Below are 16,896 nucleotides of genomic sequence, written 5' to 3'. Positions count from 1 at the left end.
TATTTATGAACGAGCATATTTAGCGCACGAACGCACACATAAACACACAGACTGTGATAACCGCGAGGTGCTCAAATGGCTGGACTCTTTTTCTGAGCTTTTTCTTCTACAATGCTCGAGATACTTATTGATGCACACATATTCATGCACATATATGTGTATCTGCATGCATGGTTTTTCCCTCCATCCACCTGACCTACCAGACCACAGGGTAAGAAATCTAGTGCACATATATGCCTCTCATATCAAAAGATGACTGGTGTATTTGAAGTAATCTGTGAGTTATGGAGAAAAATATAAAAATGCTACAATCGCCCCTAAACGGCAGCCGAAAAGGGAGCTTGGGCTGGCCCAGAAGAACTGACTTGCTGATGCTAGGTTGAATCACCATTCACCGGTGAGTTTGCTGTTTAATAACTATCATCATCATCATCACATTTAGGTTACACTGCCTCGTCCTTTCACAAAACATTTATGCCTCCTATAAATTTGTTTATGGATGACTAAAGTTTGATACTCTCACAATTAATGGTGTCTTTTCTAAATCACCACTCTGCAAATTATAGCCTACGCTTTAGCAAAGATGTGCATCGCGTTGTAAGCTCAGCTCATTGCTACAGACTGTTCCAGATTAGGCCTATGAATCGTGTCCTTGTAGTCCACATCACACACTATATGTGCCATGACAGGCAAAAAAATCTAACTTTTGATTTTGTCAGAGCGTCCAAAAAGATTGGGTCGGGACTACTCTGATTGGCTGCAAAAGCCCTGATAAAGCTGCAGATGTTACGACTTTTCTCCGATATTGCAAGTTTGACTGCAACAGCACTCACAGCAAATGTTCTACAGTATACGTGCATTTGTGGTTGTGCAGCCTGTGTAGGCAAGTGAAATCAACAGCACCGAATGGAATCATTGCTTGTTTTTTTTTAAGTATGAATATTTCAAGATGGATCTGAAAAAATAAATGGATATCAAAAATAGTAAGGGAGGGTCGGTATAAATCTAACACAGCGTTTGTTTCTTAACCCCTAAGTAAGCTTTTTCAAAGTAAATAGCCTATCATAAATGCCTAGTGGCTGTTTTCTTTTCCATTAATCACATGGAGCATCCTGTTAAATTTATAACAACTCTCCCCTATATCATGAAAAATGTAAATATCAAGTGAAATATAAATGTAATGTGAAATATAAATATAATACCTATATTGTGAACAGAGTCTAATGTTTCAGACAGCAAAGAACAGAACATTTATGGAATAAAGGTTTGCTCAATGTTAAAGGACATTGAAGAATAGTCCTTTTCAAATGGGAGAAGGGGAGAAACAGATTGTAAAAGAGGGAGTGATTCACTGACTGTCAGCTTGTTTTCCTTCTTTGGGAACCAGCTGATCATTCAGAAGGAAGGACTTGGACTACAGTATCTTTTTGTGTGCTTCTGAAAGGCTTTTGTGAAGATGCATTGCTGGGTGCGAGAGAACCGTGCTACTGCCAGCCCGCCCCATGCTGAAAAACAAAGAGTCCCTTTGACGGATCCAGAAAAGAAATCATTTAATGCAGTGTATTTTTTTCAAGCCTAAAATATGAATACAGCAGGATTGATGAGCAGAAGGGCACTTCTCCAATGTAGAGGCCACAGTCTGGGGAGCATTTTGAGAAAAGCTGCACAGAAAAGCTCAGTGTTCATGATCTTATGTTCTTTTTTCTTGCATTTGAGTGGATCTGAGTTCTGACCACAGGAGCGTCTCAGGAAACAGAGGAATGCAGTTGTCTCATGAAGTCAGAACATTCTGATTCTGCATGCTCGTCTTCTACAGTAGCACCCGATCTCCCAAACCTCTTTCTGATGGTTTTTGTGCATTAAACAAAGTAGGCGTAATCTCTCTGCACACACACTATGGTACAGTCATTTAGTTTTTCACAAGAAATATATAATTACAGTTGAAAGAAAGGTTTTGAAAGGCAGTTAATAGGCATATACTGTACATCTTTGTTTTACTGACAGTAAGTAAAAGTTCATTTGTGAAGCTCCTTTCAAGAACAAATTCAAAGTGCTTCACAGAGCCATAAAATAAAAACAGGCACAAAAGCAGACACTGAAATACAAAGATCAAACAGATTTTAACTGAAAGCAAGCCTGTATAGATGAATCATTAGCTACCACTTAAAGGTGCCCACAGTGGCCACAGACCCTAAAGTCTAAAGGAAGGTTGTTCCACAGTTTGGGAGCCACCGTAGCAAAAGTCAGCCTTCACTTTTAATCTAGACCTGCGAATGGCCAGCAGCCTTTGGCCTGAGGACCTAAGAGACCTACTGCTGGTGTAAGGAAAAAGCAACCTGCGAATGTAGGCAGGCACTTGACGATAGAGTGCCATGAAAAAGAATTTGCTCCCTTCCTGATTTCCACAAGCACGCTATTTTATGATCAAAGGAAATTCCAGAAGAGATGATAGAAAAAATTGTTGACAGATACCAGTCTGGAAAGCCACTTCCAAGGCTCTGCAACTTCACCAAACCACAGTGAGATCTATTATTTCTAAATGGAGAACACTTGGAACAGTGATTAATCTTCCCAGGAGTGACCAACCTGCCAAAATTTCTCCAAGGACGCAGCAACAAATCTAAGAAGTTAAAAAAACGGCCCCTGAAGAACATCCAAAGAACTGCAGACCTCTCGAGCCTCAGCTAAGATCAGAGTTCATGATTCCACAATAAGAAAGAGACTGGGCAAAAATGGGATTCATGGGTGAGTGACAAGGCAGAAACCACTGTTAACCAATAGAAACATCAATACTCATCTCAGTTGCTAAAATGTCCCCAAGCCTTTGGGGATACTGTTCTATGGACAGATGGTGGAAGTAATTGCCCCCTTAAACTTAATAAGTGGTTATGCCAACTTCAGCAGCAATAACTACAAACAAACACTTTGTATAATTTGATACAATGGAACATAAACAGAAAACATGTTTAATATTACATTTGTCGAAATCAGGAAGTGTGCAAATACTTTTTCACAGCACTGTATGTGATGAAGAAGAATTAAAATATCTATACTGAATTTGATGGGAAGCCAGTGCAATGAGGCTCAAATGGGTGTGTGACCATCTATGATATCTTGTTAGAAACCTCGCCTCATCTGTACCCTGCCTGTCAAAACTATGCCAACTACCCCATTCAACACCTTTCAAATAACAACCTCTACCCCATTCAACACATTTCACATACCAAAATCATCTATCCCATTCAACCCCATCCACTTGATAAAATCATCTGTCCCATTCAACACCATCCACATACCAAAACCATCTATCCCATTCAACTCTGTCCACATACCAATCCCATCTATCCCATTCAACACCATCTACCCTATTTTGAGAGAAAGAGAGAGAGTAATTTCTCCCAAGGGAGGACACCAGCTCTGTGGTCCCATCTTGTGAATGTGTCAGCTTTAGAACATAGGTAGATAAGATGAATAGACATAGATGCATACACAGACAGAGGGCAGTACCTGCAGGGGTTCGGTCCCAGGCTGCTGTAGGAGTTTCACGGCTCTGCCACCCGCTGTCTTCTGGCCCCGCCCATCGTGCCAGGTCAGGTTCCCACCCATCTTCCGGGACCGCTGGTAGCTGAGGTCCTCAGCAGAGAGAGCATGGTCCAGAACCGCCCGGCAGAACTGGAAACTGGACCCTGCTAGAAAGAGAGACAGCGCGAGACTCTGTCAGGCTGTACCTTGAAAGGAGAGAGAGGCAACTAGAGAGAGAGAGAGAGAGAGAGAGAGAGAGAGGCAGCTAGAGAGATCGCTAGAATTGGGGTGCTGAGCACTATAAATGGTCCAGCTCGACTGGTTCTGAGTATCTTCTGATTATAAGATCTAGGCTAAAGCAGCCACAGAAAAGACACCTCATTTCCTTCCCTGAATCTCAGAAAATGTTTTATCACAGTCAGCCTCAGGATATCTCCCTCTGAAGAAATAAATCGAAACCCCTCTGCACAGACACTGATGTTTTAGACAGGAAGGCACGTTAAAAACTATTCTACAAGAACACAATTACAACAGCATTGCCACTGACGGAAGCAGACATTTCATACTGCTTTTCCCCCGTAGACACTAAGGCGTGTGTAAAGTCTGGAAGGTATCAGCATTCAAGAGCCTCTACAGCAAAACCTTAGTCCCCAGCAGAACACTGTAGCCTGCCCATTCCCCACAGGGGTCTCTTCTCCCAGCATAACAATATTTCATCTTGAAGTAGAGCCCGTAATAAACTGTAGGCACCACAAAAGTAAAATGACTATATTCCCACAGTACTCTGAATGTTCCTCTCCCTTAGACATTCCAATAATGACTTGATTTATGAAATCCAAAAAGGAAGGGGGGTTGGGGGGGGGGGGTAGAGAAGGTGTGTGAGTGTGTGAGGTGCTGTCATCAAGACAAATCTCAGAGGTTTAAGGGACATTCTTCTGCTGGCACCTACTCTCAAGACCCCCCTCCAACTACAGGATGAAAACTAGTTGACACTGAAAACCTTGCCGTGTGCAGGGCTGCTATAATTCAACAACATTAATTGATTATAATAAAGAAGCCCAACGTGCTTCCAGCCAGCTAAATAAAAGAGAACTGGATAGGTGCTCAACAGCCAGGACGGCCAAACTACAGTAAAAGCTCCTTACTCGGACACTTCATTAATGAATGTAGGCTCACTACATGTTAATTAAAAATTTCCTGTAATAAACTTTCCAGATTATTAGCCTCTTCCAGTTCCAGCGCTACAGGAACATAAGGGAAACAAGCTAGAAAAGCTGTGAACACAAACAAAGGAGCCACCCCCCAAATAAAGAGGAAAATCCCTCTCCATGGCTCAAAAACCAACCGAAAATGTCATCCTTCAGCCATCTTAAATACCGTACACAGCAGGGATTGAGGATGCTTGCCCTTATTGGGTGATGCTGAGTTAAGGTGTGGAGGGAGCTCCAGCTCATTTATAACAAGGACTGGCTAATTAAAAAGTTGACAAATTTACTTAAAGTGGCCTTATGTTGTTGAAAGCAGGACTAAACACCATGCCACTATTATCAAACATGAATATTTTGATACTAATAATAATATTCTAACTCTGCAGATTAAATAAATAAATTTCATGATGAATATGATCAATAGGAAAATTAAGATTGAAAACAGAATTCTTTTCTAGACAACATGCAAATTCTAAATCTAACCAATTTGGATATCTTTGTTTTTTCTTTCCCTTCCCTCTCTCTCCTCCATCTCTTTGTCTTTTAAGCTTAAGACATACACTGTGTTTTCTGAGATGTTTATTTCAGACAGGGAGTTAACTTTTTTTGTTTGTTTGTTTTTTATTTGTCAGAAATATTATCTACCTGCGTTTCCTTACTCTATTCATGGAGAAAAAACTCAAATAAAACTTTTATAGATCCAGTTGCATTTTTTAAAGAAAATTTAATCATGTACATTAATCAATAAAATAATCAATAGATCGGGTAATTATAATTTTATAATTTTATCATTGTAATTATAAAATAACAATTAGAAGAAGCCCTAGATTCCTGTAAGACATCTGTCAGTCTCAGTAATCGTATTCTCTCAAGGCTTGCATTCAAACCAAGGCAAACCTCACAGAGTCTCACCATACTTTTTCATACGAGGCCACAATACATTTTGGATATAAAAGCCTCTCTATCTTCCTCTTTTCACTCTCTCTGTCTTTTCTGTTTATGCCATTTCTCTTTCTATTTAGTCTTTCTCTCTCCAAAAACAAACACGTGTTGCCAACCTCCGCATACCCATGGGTATCTTTCCATTGCGCCTGGACTTTTACACAGCACGGTATTTAAAGAAATGATATGCACTCCCATTTACATGACAATGATTCTAGCTAAAGGTACAAAATATTAAATATTCAAATAATGAAGACTTGTTTTTTTCCCCCAAGCACTGTAAGGAAGTCTGTTTCTCTGCATTCAATTTCAGGCAAGAAAATTAATCATAGCAGCAGTTATCTGTTACATGCAGGCTACTTGGGCTATCCATCATGAATACTGATGAGTACCGGAACTGCAGATTTGTTCATTACAGTGTGGTTAGTTGATGGCCTCATAGGGGAATGGTCAATTGATTGAACAAGCAGCATCTTCCCTCGAGATCCATGGTGGCCATTTCAGGCCAAAGGATGGGACTAGAATATCTTCAACATCTACAAGCAAACTCAGTTTAATGTCTCGTTAAAGGTTTAATTACTGCTGCTCTGGGACACGGAAGACTGTCCCCTGCTGGCCTAGCAGCACCACCCCCTCTCCTCCGAGTATCAATGAAACCCAGCTGTTCACTGTGAGAAGATGATCCTGCGGTGCACTATACACTATACATTATAAAATGGGTTGTTAAGATCCTGGATTGGCTGAGACCGCATTCTACATGTGATTGTAAATACAATACAGTAACAGTGAATCAAACAGTCTGTTTGTAAAAAGTATCATTCCATGCACAAACCATTACTTACAAATAATGTTACAAAATAGATAATATTGTGTAATTGTTTCTATATGTTGAAACCATTTTATGAAACAATATGACACTTGAGGCCGTGCTGTATCATGAATACAGACACGGCTACAGGGGTTCGTGCCATGCCTAACAACACCGCTGTAGCCGTGACTGTATTCGCGATACAGCACTGCCTTGAGTGGCGTATTGCTTAAGTGCAGTATATGATGTTCTCAGACAGATCGGTTATGAATTCATAGTTCATCCACAAAACCCCAGGTTCTCAAAAGTTACGAAGGAGGGGGCCGTATATTGAGAACAGTAGTCACAAACGGTAACAATGATGGTGACAATATCTATTTACTATTGTCATTGCATTCATCTTCATCAGGACTATAATCATCACTATACATAATTTTGTATCATCTTCATCAACAGCATGGATATTGTCAATGATATCATTATCACCCTCATCATCACCATCCTCATGATCACTTTTGATCCCATCATCAAAATCATCATAGTCATTATTACCATCAATATCTTTGTTATCATAATCATGAAGGTAAATACAGGAAAAGTGATCTCATCTAGTTAATCCAATAATGGAGAGGTAGACTGGTTTTAACTGTATTCATCCTGTTACAGTGCATCTGCACATAGCAATATTATAATATGCACACAGATACAGGGCCCAAATGAAGCAACATTTGTCCTTAATATTTCAGTGTATGGCCAGAATTGTGTGTGCATGCATGATTTATATAATGCTTGTGTCAATGGAAAGAGTCAAATGTGCACAAATTTAATTTATAAATTGCAGTTAGCCCTGAGACTATGGACATGTAAAGGAGTTATAGGACACTGCCCAGTAAGCACACTCAATTAGCCAAACGTGGTGACTTCTAATTAATTCAAAGTTTTAAATTAATTTCAAATTAATCTTACTTTTACATGCTGCAAGGAAAACAGCCCACTATATAAAAACACCCAAGGCAGGCCAATCTGTTTTGCAACCATGCTAGCACAGCCACATCAAGTTCAAGATTACTAAATCACAATGTTTTGGTAGATGTTTGGTTTTACAAACAGACGTGCATGACAAATGCTTGATAAATCAGTTTTTTTTCCTAAGCAGACTCCTACATGAGAATGTTCAGAGACCTGAGAAAAGAAACTGTAATTAACACAACTACTCAGATCTGTTAGAAGCAAGGTAGAGACATGCAGGGTTTTCATCAGTCTCATTTATTCTTGACGGGGAGTGTTGAGGGAGCACATTAGCACGTTAGCAGAGGGAGGAAAACTGCCAGCTGAATATTAAATAAGAGAGGTTGGCAGCCTGGTAGGTACCTGGTTTGACCCTCAAACTCAAGCGATGCACTGGTGGCGAACGCATAGCTGGCAGACTGCTGGCATCAAATAAGTAATTACAGGTAATAACCAAGTACATCCATCCATCCATCCATCCATTATCTATACCGGCATATCCGGGGCAGGGTCCGGGGTGGAATTGCTGGAGTATATCCCAGCATGCATTGGACAAGAGGCAGGAATACACCCTGTACAGGTGCCTAATCTTTGGTCATTGCTGCAGAAGGACCTTGTGGGAACTGAGTGGTGTTACATCTCTGTGAGCAACTGGGTATTATTTGGACATATACCCAAGCACAGATGGGTGGCTACATCTCTATTTCTCTGGCGAACAGTAGGATTGTGGGGTTTGCCATTATATTGTTATGTAACAAGCAGAGAGAGTCTGTGCTGTTTTAACTTCAGGACAAAGGGGGCATGTCCGATGGCAATACAGTGGTAATGGATGTTCTGTATTATAATAAATTTATTGTGTATTATTAATTTATTATTGTATCTGTATTATAATGAAATTTACTACAGTTAAGAAACAAAGAGAATGGAATGGACTGGAATATCTGGTGAGTCTATAGAATCTGTGCAGATTAGAACAATATGGAGTGTATAAAATGCAGACCAGAAATAAAACTGCTACAATGTGGACTGTTGCACTAATTCATTGTCTGTCTCTGTTATAGCATGTGTATTTCTGCTAGGAGCAGAGGAAGGGAGATAGAGAAGAGGGGAAGAGTGAGTGAGAATTGAGAAGAGATGGGAGAGAGAGGAGAGAGATTGAAAATGGGATGGAGAGTAGTTGGAAAGATGCACAGCAAGGGAGAGTGAGAGAAAAAACTGAAATTGAAGGACAGACAAAGCAAGGGGGATAGAAAGCAAGAGAGCGAGACAGACAGGGAGAGAGAGACTTTTTTTAAAACCCCATTATACTTCATAATCGATCAAGGCATAATTCCTGTAATTACTTCTGCAACTTCATCCACACCCAAAACCTGAAAAATGAAAAAACTGAACAAGAGAAACAAAATGGTAAACAGAAGAACATTCTCAAACATCAATAACCAATTTCCCTTCATCTATTGAACATAGCATTTCTGCAAACACCACCTATTTTCAAAATTGAGTAGATCATTAATCAGCAGATATGTGAATTCTGTTTTAAGTCTCAAACTGATCAGGAAGAATAGCCACAAACACCAACTCTCGGGTCAGCACTGTCCATGTGGTGCTTTCTCTTGTTCAAAATAGCCAAACTAGCTTGTGCTAACACTAAGTTCACCAACTAAATTTAACTAAACTAAATTGACTCATGTATTTGAAGCTGTAAATAAACTTAAACTAATCAGTGATTTTGACATGTTTAAGTGAAACAGCTGGAAGCCTTTAAAGAGCTGCAAGTCTAGGGCAGTCTAAAAAAACTGCTCCACTGTCTCTTCAATTCCACAGGTAACAATTTGGTTCAATCCTAGAGGAACAGAAACACACACCATCTCTTTTCAATTTCTCAGTTCAGCCAGCTCTGCAGGTGGGCATACATCACATTCGCATGGAAAACCAGAGGTGCTGAGCCTTCTTGCTTTGATTTTCAGGTTTTCTTGTCGTGCCCCAGCCATTGCGGAACGAAAGTGGGTTCGCAAATAGCGAAAAGCGGAGATAAATGACAGCAGGACATGCCATAATCTGCTCCAGATGAGACCACATTTCACTTCTAAAACACACAGAGCTTTCAGGATGGACTGGTGACTAGTTCTGAATTCCTTCTGGAATTGTTTACCCAGAAAGCATGGTGAAGGTAACTGCACAACATCCATAATACATACACAAAATCATTGTAGATCTATGCTAATTTTACACTTATTAACAAGGCCATGTACTGAAACCCAATGAGAGGGGTGAATATTTATGGTATTCTCTTCAAATCAGGACCCTATATTACTTTCTCAAGGGTACTGTACAGTAACACAGGTGAACTGAACTTGCCACCTGTTCTGCTGTTCCGTCATGATTGGTTATGAGACACCTACAGTGAACCGAACTGCTCATACCGAGTCTCTGGGTACTGGAGCTAGGGCAGGGCATGAGAGAATGTAAAGGATCCTTTTAGCGTGCAGTACTACTCATCACCTGTATATCTAGCTACTGTAATAATGACAACAATAATTAACTGAGTTTATATAGTGCCTTTCATAATTTGTAAGGAAAGAGGGAGTGCACCTCAGTCAACACTAAATGTGTAGCACCCACAAAGTGGTCTACCCCATTTTCTTGAAGGGAATTGGAGACCATTGGCCAGCTTGGTACAGCCAACATGCATTTTTCCACTGACCTTCACAAGGTTAGCAGCGATGATGCCTGGGGGTGGGGGTTGGGGGCTTTAAATAGCCTAATTAGTATCACCCTCTCACAGCAAACTCATTAAAAAGGAAAATTTAAGCCGGGGCATGGTCGATGGAAGAGGTGGTATTGAACATGGTCCGGTGACTCCGGTAATGAGGCAGAGAGGCTTTGCCCAGCTGTAAGCAGAAAACAGACATGCAGCTTGGAGGCGCACCTGATACCAACAGTAAACATTTACAGATAAAACAGACAAATCCCCACAAATCACAAATGCAAACAAATCGAAACAAGTACATACAAATACACAAAAAGATACACAAATCCATGCAAATGCATACAAAACCACACAGATACATTTTTTTTTAAATCACAAAAGACATAAGAACAAATCCACAAAAATACATACATACACTACATGGCCAAAAGTATGTGGACACCTGATATTCATCCAAAATTATGGGCATTAATATACCATTGGTCCACCCTTTCCTGCTATAACAACCTTCTATCTTCTGGGAAGGCTTTATACTAGATGTTGGAGCATTGCTGCAGGGATTTGCTTCTATTTAGCCAGAAGAACATTAGTGAGGCTGGACACTGGCTCGCAGTTGGCTTTCCAATTGATACCAAAGGTGTTGAATGGGGTTGAGGTCAGGGCTCTGTGCAGGACAGTCAATTTCTTCCACACTCTTCTGGACTAAACCAGTTCTTGTCTCGAATGTGTTTGTATGCTTTAGCATTACGATTTACCTTTAATGGAAATAAGGGGCCGAGCCCAAACCATGAAAAGCAGCCCCAGACCAAGGGGTGTGCACATGTTTGATCAAATAGGGTATTTGCACAAATCTAGTGCAAACGATGTACATGAGCCAGGATGGTTCTTGATCTACAGTAAGTACACTTAGTCTTGAACTCACGAACAGGCCGTCTCAAAATCAAACACACTCATAGTCCCCAATATGCCCAATATCCAAGCCTGTTTGGAATTGAATTTCAAAGCACAATGTCACCAGCTAAAAAAAAGTACAACAAACAAACCACAAAAAATGAGCATTTGTGTTTAAAGAGGGGAAAAGGCCACATGCTTTCATCATTACTGGCCTGCTTGTCTATTATTGATCACAAAACATGAGAGACGCCCTATTCTTTCATTCGTGAATGTGGACGGCAGGCAGACTGAATGGCCTGCTTCACTGATCAGACATAATTCCAGTTTCTCCTGCTCTGTTTGTGCTTGTCTTTTTGTGGTCAGTATTCTTCTGAACATCAGTCTTTGTGGGGTACAGGGAAGAATAGCATGCCATGTGGGTCCTCAGGGACTGGACGTCTCACACTCCCCCTGTGTGACAGGCCTGTGGCAGGGTACGCAGCCTGGCACTGGGTTCCACAACTACCCCCCAAACTCCAAACATTCACACCACACTCCTGCCCAGCTTACTCATCGCTGTTTTCATACTATCCATTCATTCAGCTTCATATGGGGCGACATAGCTCAGGAGGTAAGACCGATTGTCTGGCAGTCGGAGGGTTGCCGGTTCAAACCCCGCCCTGGGCATGTCGAAGTGTCCTTGAGCAAGACACCTAACCCCTAACAGCTCTGGCGAATGAGAGGCATCAATTGTAAAGCGCTTTGGATAAAAGCGCTATATAAATGCAGTCCATTTACCATTTACCATATTTTAATGAAGAAATGCAGGTAAGGAAAAATGAAATCTGAAATTCTTTGCCAGTATGTTGTTTTAATATTTTTTTTTCATTCATTAATGGCCCAGAAAAAAAGAAAAGCCTTGAAACGTCCTGTGCCTTGGTTAAATGAAAGCATACGTGCCATATAGAGGGTGTGTCGTCAGGCAAAACGTTGGTGGAGAAAGGCTAAACATGCGATTCATTTGGACTCATTAAAAGAGCTAATGGACAGTTTTAATGGCGCAGTAAAGCACGTTGGAGCACAGTATTTCTTGGATCTTATTGATAATAGCGCTTCAACTCCAGGGTTCTCTTCAGTGCTATTAGTCGTGTCACTGAACCTCCCCCATGTAATAGTATTGATCCCTCCCCAGAAATAGCGAAGACTTAACCGTTTTTTGTCAACGAGGACAATATTCAAATGCACATTTTTTCTCCATCACAAGATGCATCCCCAATTATTCCGACAAAGACTGCTGCCTCTCTTGAGCCTTTTAATAAGATCTCTATTGACATGCTTTCTGAGATTTTTACAAAAATTAAGTCTTCCTCATGTACCCTTGACATACTGCCAACTAGATTTCTCAAAGAGGTTTATGAATCGGTCTGTCCACACATTTTGGCTACTATGAATACATCACTAATGACTGGTACTGTCCCAGCCTTGTGTAAAAATGCAATTATATCCAGTTCTGAACAAACCCTCGCTTTATCCAAACTCCCTGAATAATTATAGACTGATTTCCAAATTGCCTTTTTTATCTAAAGTTATAAAGAAAAGGTCGTTGCTGAACAATTGATTGCTTTTTTAAACAGAAATGCCTTTTTGAAAAAAATTCAGTCTTGTATTAGGGCTAACCATAGCATGGAGACAGCTTGTCTTAAAGTGATAAATGATCTGCTTATAGCTTCTGATGTTGGGAAATCATAACTTTTACGTCTTTTAGACCTTAGTGCTGCTTTTGATACTGCTGACCATGATATTTTATTGGAACGTCTTAATCAATGGACAGGTATATCCAGTTCGATTTTAAATTGGTTTTATTCTTACCTGCGCAACAGGAATTTTATTTTAGCAATTGGTGACTCAAGCCCATCTTGTGTTAAAATTACATGTGGAGTACCAAAAGGGTATGTTCTGGGACCACTCCTCTTCTCCATTTACATGTTACCCTTGGGGCATACCATTCATAAATCCAAAGTCACTTTCCATTCTTATGCAGATGACACAGAAATATACCTCTTTTAACCATAATAATATTAAACAGATAAACGCACTTCATTACTGCTGATATAAAACACAGAACGTCAAAAAAGTTCTTACAATTGAACACTAATAAATCCTCTCTGGTGATGTTCCACCTAGCCTGTACTGCAGCAGTCTTCAGCTCCTGCTTGTTTTGCTGGCTAGTTGCCTTAGGTTTTCTCTTCAGAATATGGAACAAAATTGGGTGACTATCTTTGCCAGTCAGGAATTTTCCCATTTATGGCTTTGAAAAAATCCTTTGTTGCTTTTCAAGTAAGTTTGGGATCATTGTCTTTCTGTAGGATGAAGCGCCATCCAATGAGTTTGAAGGCATTTGCCTGAACTTGAGCAGAAAAGATGTTACTGTACACGTGAGAATACATTCCACTACTGCTGTCAGCAGTCACACCATTAATGAAGACAAGTGAGCCAGTACTTTTGGCATCGAAACAAGCCCATACCATAATACCCCTACCACCATGTTTCACAAATGTGGTTGTATGCTTTGGATCTTGGGAGTTCCTTTTGGCCTATTCTGTCTCATCTGTCCACAATACCTCTTTCCAGAACTCTGCAGGCTACTTCTCAGCAAACTACAACCTGACCATCCCTTTTTACGGCTAGTGGTTTGCATCTTGCAGTGTAGCCGCTGTAGTTTTGTTCTTGAAGTATAAGTATATAAGTATATGTTTAAAAAGTAATATCATTTCCACATTGTGAAACCAAAATGTATAAAATGCCCTGAGAATTTACACATTAACCACGTGAATTGTTCAGTTACAAATGTAAAATTGTGCATTACAGAGCCAAATCAAGAATAAAATATGTCTTTCTACTTAACATTATAGAGTGCACTGTATGTAATGTTTTTTTTTTCTTCATTATTACATCTGTGAGAATCTCTAGATGAAAATGGAATGTAAAAAAGTATACCATGTATTTCTTGGAAGCAATTTCTCTTTCTCTTTCTTTCTTTACAGTATCTCAAATAGCACGAATGTTTGACATGCTATTAATTTATGCAGCTAATTTTCGATGGAACTATTTATGGGGTATTTCTGGAACCTTGCTCAAGGTTTAAAAATATGAATAATTAAAAAACAGTTTCAGTAAAATGTTCACATCCTCCATTTTTTAACCACTAGACCACACATGCTTACAAACGCAGAACTGACTGTTATAATACCATGCAATTTTCTCTTAATTTCGTAGTTATAGATGCATGCCTTGCATGAATTCACTATTACCAAACTGTAGAAATGAAGATTAATTAAACCATTAAAGGTGCCCTTGAAGCACTTAACACCGTAATTAATTGGAAAGCCAATCGTCTTAATGCTTGAGAAAACCTGGCAGGCCGGCTTCAGGTGAACTGTTCTTTCTCCCTAATTCGTTTATCTAAAAAAAGACTGAAGATTGGGGGAGAGAGAGAGAGGGGGGAAAAAAGAGTCTTGTGTGATAACACGAAAAATAAAAAGGCAAAATGACAGTCCTCAAGAGCAAAAAAGGTGGTTGTCTCTAGGTATCGCGAGCTATATTTCAGATTGGGAAGTACTGCACTTTAATTCCTAGCTTTCAATTTAAACACCATTTCCTTAACCAGCAAGCACCCCTAAAACCGCACCTTTATAGACCCTTCTAGAGCGATAAATCCTGTACCCTAAACTTTAAAGTATTACGAACCAAACAGTCCCATTGGGTGTGAAGATAGAGACACATTGCATTACTGTGTAATTGTATGCGATGCGTGGAAGGCAAAATAAGACTGCAATTAGCCTGAGAAAGTACAGCACGCGCACCGACAGGGGAATAAACAAATATGCATGACTGCATATTTTATTAACTGTTTAATTTTTGTTTTTTATTTTCATTCTTCCACCGGTACTCACATAGGAATATCCAATAATTCCCGTGACTAAAAATGTGCTATGAATAATTTGAACAAGCAACATGTAAAACCGACAATTCCCTACTATGCGATATCTGAAACAAAAACGGTACGTTTGAACTTTCCAATAGAGTAACGCCAAGACCACGCCCGATTTCATAAAATAATAGCCTATTTCGATGTGTCATTTCCAAAACGACGTACGCAACCTCCACGGGCAATAAAATGAGCAATGGCTACGATTCTCCGTGCTTGATTTGACAAATATCCTGTCGTAGTCTATACTGTTAACCACAATAACTTCGCGCGCCTTAATAACCCAGTAAGGTAATAACAAAAGGCAAGACAATCGCTATAAATTAACGCAGGAACATTTTTAAGGTAGGTTATAAGAGTTAACGTTTTCTTACCATCCACAGCCATGGTGTCACCGTCGTTCCCGCTGCTTGATAGTCTCAGGAAAATCTGTCCATGCTTTTCGGTTAATGATTATGGCAGCGACTCTCGGTCGAGACCTCTGCGACCAGGTGGAGGTGTTTTCCAGTTTCACACAGTTCAAACAATGACTGACTGGTCAGCACTCCTGTTTCCTCTCCTCGACGACGGCAAACTGTAAAACACAGTCTGTTTTGACTCCTCCCTTTTTATTTTTGTAAATACATACACCTGTGCGCTGAAACGGCGAAGACAGCTGACTGGATCCCTGTGTTAGCACCTGTAGGTCTGTAGAAACAGTTTGCTGTGCGCCCCCGTCGCGTTTAAGTTTACTATGAATGATGTGCGCTGAATTCGCATTCGATGGACCGTGCGCGACTTTCTGTTCTTAAGAGGAATCAGCCCGCCACTCCGAACAGACCCTCTTAGCTCGATGCCCTAAGGTTAGAGAGACAGATGGCAAATGCGGTCGAGAAAGGCTCAGTTGACTGAGTAGAAACACGCTTTTTAGGGCAGCTTGCTGGCGGTTTGATTCTGCTATATCTACTGCTCAGATGGATGATGTGAGAAACGAGCGAATCTTTCTCTCAAGCAGAAGTGCCTTACAATTAATGATTTTTTATGGAGTCCTTCAGAACAGTCCGTCATATCCTGCTGAATTCCGCAGCCCCTGTGGGAAACCAATGCACATTCGCAGTGAAATTAAAATAACCATCTTCCTTACGGGATAACACGCGTACACTTAAATAAATTAAAGACCAACAACCTAGAAGTAAGGTCAAAAATATTTTACAATAACATGCAGCGAGCTACCGTCGTGAAAGCCCCGCGGTACAATGTGTTACCCTACTTCGTGAGACAGCAATAATGTGTGACTGAGAGGGCGCTCGATAAGGTAGTCCACAACACAATGAGTTCAAATACCCCATGAATTCGGAAATGCTTTTTTGCTGTGAACGGGAAAATTACACAATTATTCAGTTGTACTGCAGAATGAAATGGCCCTCAGGAATTAGATGACTAAAATCGTAAGGTAATTATGACATGTATGATTACTCAGGTACTATACAGTTGAGGAATGAAATCAGTGATTGCCTTTAGGATAGGCATGTAACCCATGTTTTCTAACCACTGCTTCTCACGCAGCGCCTTTTGTCGTGAAAGGCGCAAACCGAGGGCCATGAAAATGAAATGGTCACTCCACACAACCCCAGATGATCCAGTAGGAGATTCTGAAGTAACATTTACTGAATCTGGAGGGGAACTGAAAATTGACATCAATCACAATTTTACCAGGTCATTTTGCAGGTGTATGCTTATTCTGTCATGTCCTAGCTGACACAATTTGCAATCAACACACCGTAATTGTCATACCCAGCTCGATATAGCGATAAGCAGCCAGTAACTGTTATACCCCCGCCGTATATAAATAAACATC

The 16,896-nt window shown here is 40.3% G+C and overlaps 1 protein-coding gene across 3 annotated transcripts in view; it reads right to left on the bottom strand.

Annotated features, from left to right (window-relative positions):
* The window catches only part of LOC135237754 (sterile alpha motif domain-containing protein 10-like), a 21,938-nt gene extending 5,640 nt beyond the window's left edge, over positions 1–16,298 (bottom strand). The window contains exons 1-2 of one of the 3 annotated variants that reach the window (XM_064305153.1): positions 15,434–16,298; positions 3,508–3,686 (exon numbers count right to left, since the gene is read on the bottom strand). In XM_064305153.1, the coding sequence (XP_064161223.1) occupies positions 3,508–3,686; positions 15,434–15,446 (192 nt within the window). In that variant the 5' untranslated portion in view covers positions 15,447–16,298. Of the gene's footprint in view, positions 1–3,507; positions 3,690–15,433 lie in introns of all 3 variants that reach the window. The other 2 variants (XM_064305152.1, XM_064305154.1) reach the window with 2 other exon arrangements.
* Between the last annotated feature and the right edge of the window lie 598 nt (positions 16,299–16,896).

This window comes from Anguilla rostrata, chromosome 13, assembly GCF_018555375.3.
Source record: "Anguilla rostrata isolate EN2019 chromosome 13, ASM1855537v3, whole genome shotgun sequence".
Lineage (NCBI taxonomy): Eukaryota > Metazoa > Chordata > Actinopteri > Anguilliformes > Anguillidae > Anguilla > Anguilla rostrata.
The sequence above is the reverse complement of the archived record's forward strand: the minus strand, read 5'-3'. Positions and strand labels throughout refer to the sequence as shown.